The 6,800-nt window shown below is 40.5% G+C and overlaps 1 protein-coding gene across 1 annotated transcript; it reads left to right on the top strand.

The window, feature by feature from the left end:
* Positions 1-1,953: 1,953 nt before the first annotated feature.
* On the top strand, positions 1,954-4,404 carry LOC146617746 (uncharacterized). The gene is made up of 6 exons (XM_085371802.1): positions 1,954-2,152; positions 2,286-2,470; positions 2,565-2,821; positions 3,627-3,747; positions 3,972-4,107; positions 4,214-4,404. Exons 1-6 carry the CDS (start codon positions 1,969-1,971, stop codon positions 4,402-4,404), a joined length of 1,074 nt encoding a protein of 357 aa, XP_085227928.1. The 5' UTR covers positions 1,954-1,968.
* The last annotated feature ends 2,396 nt before the right edge of the window (positions 4,405-6,800 follow it).

The raw sequence follows: 6,800 nt of genomic DNA, 5'->3' as shown, positions 1-6,800 counted from the left end.
CAATGACATTGGAATGTCGTTCGGACTGGAGAAGTGTAGTCGGATGGTAACAAAGAGAGGGAAGGTAGTCAGAACTGAGGGGATTGAACTACCAGAAGGCAACATTGCAGACATAGAGGACAGTTACAAGTACTTGGGGATCCCACAGGCGAATGGGAACCATGAAGAGGCCGCTAGAAAAGCTGCAACCACCAAGTACCTGCAGAGGGTCAGGCAAGTCCTGAGGAGTCAGCTGAATGGTAAGAACAAGATCCGGGCCATCAACACGTACGCCCTGCCCGTGATCAGGTACCCTGCTGGGGTAATAGGCTGGCCAAAGGAGGAGATAGAAGCCACTGACATAAAGACAAGAAAGCTCCTTACCATGCATGGAGGGTTTCACCCCAAATCCAGCACCCTGAGGCTGTACGCTAAGCGGAAGGAAGGGGGCCGGGGACTGGTGAGTGTCAGCACCACAGTCCAGGATGAGACAACGAACATCCAAGAATACATTAGGAAGATGGCCCCAACTGACCGAGTGCTCAGTGAATACCTCAGGCAGCAGAAACCCAAGAAAGAGGAGGGAGACGAGGAACCATCATGGAAGGACAGGCCCCTGCACGGTATGTACCACCGGCAGATAGAGGAGGTGGCTGATATCCAGAAATCCTACCAGTGGCTGGACAAAGCTGGACTGAAAGACAGCACAGAGGCACTAATCATGGCAGCACAAGAACAAGCTCTGAGCACAAGATCCATAGAGGCTGGGGTCTATCACACCAGGCAAGACCCCAGGTGCAGGCTGTGTAAAGATGCCCCAGAGACAATCCAGCACATAACAGCAGGGTGCAAGATGCTAGCAGGCAAGGCATACATGGAACGCCATAACCAAGTGGCCGGCATAGTGTACAGGAACATCTGTGCCGAGTATAACCTGGAAGTCCCGAGGTCAAAATGGGAGATGCCCCCAAGGGTGGTGGAGAATGACCGAGCTAAGATCCTGTGGGACTTCCAGATACAGACGGACAAAATGGTGGTGGCTAACCAACCGGACATAGTGGTGGTAGACAAACAGAAGAAGATGGCCGTAGTGATCGATGTAGCGGTTCCGAATGACAGCAATATCAGGAAGAAGGAACACGAGAAGCTGGAGAAATACCAAGGGCTCAGAGAAGAGCTCGAGAGGATGTGGAGGGTGAAGGTAACGGTGGTCCCCGTGGTAATCGGAGCACTAGGTGCGGTGACTCCCAAGCTAGGCGAGTGGCTCCAGCAGATCCCAGGAACAACATCGGAGATCTCTGTCCAGAAGAGCGCAGTCCTGGGAACAGCTAAGATACTGCGCAGGACCCTCAAGCTCCCAGGCCTCTGGTAGAGGACCCGAGCTTGAAGGATAAACCGCCCGCAGGGGCGTGCTGGGTGTTTTTATATATATATATATATATATATATATATATATATATATATATATATATATATATATATATATATATATATATATATATATATATATATATATTTGAACATTTTACACATATGCATTTCTAGCTCAACCTGCCAGACCTGTTCCAGATGTTGTGTATAGGTGTGATATAGTAACTGTATGAACGACAAATCGGATGAATACTGGATGAAAAGCACATACAGTAATTTCTGTTATTATACCACAAGTCAGGAACCAGGAATTTATTTTTGTAATTTTATTGTTTCAAGAGCTTTTGTAGCATATTATCACAGCTAGAATCAACCAACAATTTTAAGCATAGTTTTCATTTCAAGCAGAGATGGGAGAAGTGCAGCCATTACATATATGCTCTGGTAAAAGTTAAAGTTCAACTGACCTAGTTAGTATTGATTAAAACAAATGCGACCTTAAACCTACATGGGAGCCAACGGCCTTGTAACTGCTAAGAGTGTAGTGGTGAAAATATTGTTTCTAATAACTAAGTTTAAATTTAAAATAATATTTTTCTGTACGATTCTAAAGGAAGGATGGAGCACTTAGCATGGCTGATACTAGCAATGCTATGGATGGTGCAGGCCATAGATTCCTGCCCTGATGTCTGCAAATGCTCCAGGAAGTCTGGCCCAGAAAAATCAGATGTCAACTGCCATAAGCGGGGGCTTCGAGCTTTTCCTTCCAAATTGCCTTCTGATGCTTGGATTGTTAAACTAGGTGTGTACATTTTAATCAAATCCTCTCTAAGATCCTTTTGACATTCAAGGAATGCATTAATCTATCTAACATTTAAGGAAACATAATGGGACCTGATTTCATCAATAACTGACTTCTTAATTGCTGCCAAAAGGTGAGAATGGTATTACCAACCTGAAGGCAAATACTCTGAGATCAATTCCAAAGATCGAGAGCGTCAATCTGGAGAGAAATGCCATAAAATCCATCCATCCCCAGGCCTTCTCCGGTGCAAAGCAATTGATGCTTCTCAATCTTTATGGCAACCACATATCCATTCTTCCACCAAGGGGGTTTCAGGTAAAGATTTTTGGAGAGGAGCACACTTTTCAGCATTAATATTACAGTAATTTGACAAAAAAAAAACAACAACAACTGTTTTCTATGTCTGAAGGACCTCCTAAACCTCCGCTTCCTCATGTTGGGACAGAACCAGATTGGCATCCTGAAACCTGAGATTTTTGCTGGCATGAGAAACCTGTCAGAGTTGGACCTTACTCTCAATGCACTGACAGTCCTCCCACCGAATGCGTTCAAACCTCTGATTGCTCTCAAAGTTTTGGATCTTTCCCTCAACCGCATCCAGAAGATTTCTCCCAAGGCCTTCAGTGGACTGAGGCAGCTCTTGTTCCTCAACTTGGACAACAACAGGTCACAATGACATGTGCCATGCTATTATACATCTAGTAGTTACCTTTTCCAGTGCAGGTATTATCAGTGAGAAACAAACTTCACTTCCGTGTGTTGTTATGAGATATTTCTGATCAGAGTATCATTACGATTTACTTGGTCTTAAATAGCCTTAGGATCTGGAACCTCAAAACTGAAGTGAGAACAAAAAAATATTAGTTCAGCTGCTCCAATAAACAATATCGCAACTACTGCTAATAGTAAGCTAGAACTGAAGAATTAGTTACTACTAAGGCAAAGGAACCAAGCAGATGTTTTGATGTTGAACTGTTGGCTGGCTGGTTTTCTCTACATCCCGTCATGGTTGAAAATATTTCCAAAATGAATGTTGAACCAACGGTGCAGAAATTATAAAAGAGATAATCTTCTGTTATCTCTTTAATGATTAGACCAAAAAAGGTTTCTTGATTAAAGAATGACAAGGAAAGAATACATAATCTCATGCTTTTGGGTTAGCACTTATCCTACTAGCTTAAATGGCTTCATGTGTGAATATAAGCATTCTTGAGTTTATGATACCTACATTACAGACAGAGGGGGAATAACTGTAAGAGTCCAAAACATAAAAATAAAACATACCAATTTTTACTGATATATCACAGAGAGTGTTGAATTATGGTTTATGTGTAGGGATGATGTTGCTAGGGTATCAAATATTAGATATTAGATATACTGGTGACTTTGATTTCCAAAAGGGTTTTGAATTCAATGGTTTCACAGTGTACTTTTACTTCTGAAGAGATTCTAACTGTCCCCCCATATCCAGTCTGAAGACCATTCCTTCTGGGGCATTCAAGCCCCTGCAATCTCTGGAGATGTTGGTTCTAGACAACAACCTACTATCTACCCTGACGTTAACAGCTTTGGATGGCCTGAGCAACTTGCAGGTAGCATGTTTTTCTGGTATACATAAAAACAAAAGAAAAATCAAAGACTCAGTTTCATTTTTTTAAACATATAGTATATAGCAGTTAGATGTCTTACCCAGCAGACCCTGATCTGACTAATTCTTGCACATAATAGCTAGTGTGATAACACTTCTAACTTAAATTGCAAAAACCTGCTCTATTTCCTCGAGCAATAATTATGAACATGCTAAACACTGAACCAGGAACTCTACCTGAGGAACAACGAGTTGGAGCTTCTGCCCTCTGATGTGTTCATCAACCTGCCCAAGCTTTCACAGCTGGCACTCAGCAGAAACCGCCTGAAGACAGTGGATGGAAACATGTTCACCCATATGCCTGGTAAGATAACTGCCAGCATGCCCTTTCCCTGTCCTATTTTCCCAGGAACAAGTATTGGCGGCAGGATGCTGTTGTCGTGATAATCATTTTTTCTGATCTGTGTTAGTTCTAAAGAAGTTGTACCTCCATGACAACCCTTGGCAGTGTGACTGTAACATTAGCCCACTGGTGCGGTGGATGGGTGACACCAAGGCCACGCTTTCACCACGGCACAGCCCAAAGTGCGTGACTCCTCAAGAGCTCAGAAATAAGAGCCTCAGCAGCCTGCAAATTGATAAACTGCTCTGTCACACTTAACAGTATAGATGAGGATCACAGCGTGGGCTGGGACTCATAGAGATTTTTTTTTTTGAGTAGACTGGGTGGCAGAATAACCCTCTATGATATTTTTAAACTGCAATATATTACTGTCTTTCTCTAAAATATTGTATCATGTTTGCTTTAAATGGCTAAAAATCTAGAATAAAATGCCACACTTTTAAACTAAGACTGCGATGCTTTGTTTTATAATAACATAATATAATAATAATATTACTCTTTATTTAGGTTTCTCACAAAAGTGGTGTTGGATGTTTTCCAATTTGGGTAAATGGTAAATTTTCCACTCAAAGCCCTTTATGAAACTTGCCTCATTCACACAACCACTTTTAACTATGCTTTTTCTACATAAGCGCTTTCTATCTAACATTAACACACATTCACAAACCGATGGAGAGCAACTTGGGGTTAGTGTTTTGCCCCAAAATTATTTGACATGCAGACTGGAAAACCCAGGGATTAGAAGATCGCCTGCCCTGCCTGGCAAAATAACTGCCAGCCTGCCTGGTTTACCTCCTGAGCCACAGCCACCCTCAACTTTGACCCTTACTTCTTTTTTTTTTTTGCTTTATCATGGTCTCTTTAATAGCAGGTAAAAACCTTAAAATCACTAAACCTGTAGGTATAAGCTATTTGTGGGACGGAAAGATTTGCATTATCAGTGCTATTTCCACATGCAACGAATAAGTACTAACCCTTATCACCGGTTGTGAGATTAACATTATAATTCCATATTGCTTGTCTTAAAAAGACTTTGCAGGTTTGAAAAGTGATGGATTACGTATAAAGAGATTACATTAATCACATTCCAGGGAATGGTTTCTCTAATCTGTTACAGTTTATGTAAATAAAAAGGAAAAAAAAGGCATTTGGATAGACACTGCTAGGATTCTGTATAGCTTAATGTAATAGTGAAGACAGCTGTAGATAATGAGAAGTTATTGGATTTGTAATCTCGTCTTCATTTTAATGTGCATCAGCACATTAAAACAGCACATAGAGACCCCAAGTCTTCTTGTTTAGGCTTTTGCCCAATTACCCGGTTGCAAAGATTTGTTGCTTGTGCAGCCTAAAAAGCACCATATCCATATCCTTGGACTGGATGACACTGAACCCCAAAACTATGCAAACTCTAAGACCATGAAACTCAGTCCGTTTGTACTGTTGCATCATATTTTCAATTTCAATAAATGTGTGTGTGCCAAGTTTTATGCTCGATCTTTAATATGAAGATAGTCATTTGTTTGCATGTAATGTCCTCATTCATTGTGAACATATATTGACACTATACATAATGTTTTTCTGAAGTTATGCCAGTTTTCATATGGTGAAACATCCTGCAAAGCAAATTAAAGTATATTAACTTTTTTTAATCAAAGCTTGCATGAAAATACCTGGCAGATAAGTACAGGCTACTGTTTACAGTACTGTGGTGAGGTTTACAGTAGTGCACTGTACTAGACTGGTGCAGAGCAGCTGTGTTGCTCATGAACAGTGTTAGGTTACATGAAGGATAGCACACATCAAATTCAATTTAATCACTGAGTTCCACCTACACTAGGTTTATGCTGTTTAGGGGTGGGAAATCAGCTGTGATAGCTCATGTTACATCAGCTTATCTTATCTTACATCTGCTTACCATATGGGGTTTAAAAATATTTAATACAAATCCTATAATTGTATACATTTGTATATTTGACAGTTTATTTGAGAACTGAAACAAATGTCATAGGATAGAATTGAATGCCAGACTGGAATGCTGTGTCACAATATAATTTACCATAGCATCATACTATAATGTTTGCGAGGGCCAGTTGTATAAATCCACAAAAAGCGCCAGCACAGCTCAACTGATCACAGCCCATATATAAAATACTGTACCTCCCATGCCAAATCCCACTTAAAAAGAAAAATTAGTCAGCAGTTAATGTCTGGAGGCAAAGTCACCCATCTGCAGTGTAGGCAACAGCAAAGAGATATATGTTTTTAATTGCCTTTGTTTTTCTCTGCTTGTGTTCTACATAACAGATGTTCAAGCTGAGCAAATTCATTATAATTAGAGCAGAAGCTGAGATAAAGTCTGCATTCCTTTGTATTAATATTATTTTATTATGATATCGATATGAGGTTCAATTAGCTTGGCAAAACATTAGCTGAAAGAAAATTTATTATTTCTATTTCCAAAGAAATACTTTTTACCACCTTGGCCAAACTGGAAACTGGTTCCGCAGAAGAATGTCCGCATAGCCGAGGGCTCTGTTCTTATTATATTTATATACTTACACTTCAGGAACTACAAAAAAGCTGTCAGTCTGAGAGGTAAGTGCATTTTTCGGAAAATACAGGACAAAAAACACTAAAAATATGTGTCTTAA

This window comes from Diplotaxodon limnothrissa, linkage group LG15 (genome assembly GCF_057381915.1).
Source record: "Diplotaxodon limnothrissa isolate DT_005_m linkage group LG15, D_limnothrissa_male_GT1.1, whole genome shotgun sequence".
In the NCBI taxonomy this organism is placed as follows: Eukaryota; Metazoa; Chordata; class Actinopteri; order Cichliformes; family Cichlidae; genus Diplotaxodon; species Diplotaxodon limnothrissa.
Note: the sequence above shows the minus strand (reverse complement) of the source record. Positions and strands in the feature narration are given on the sequence as shown.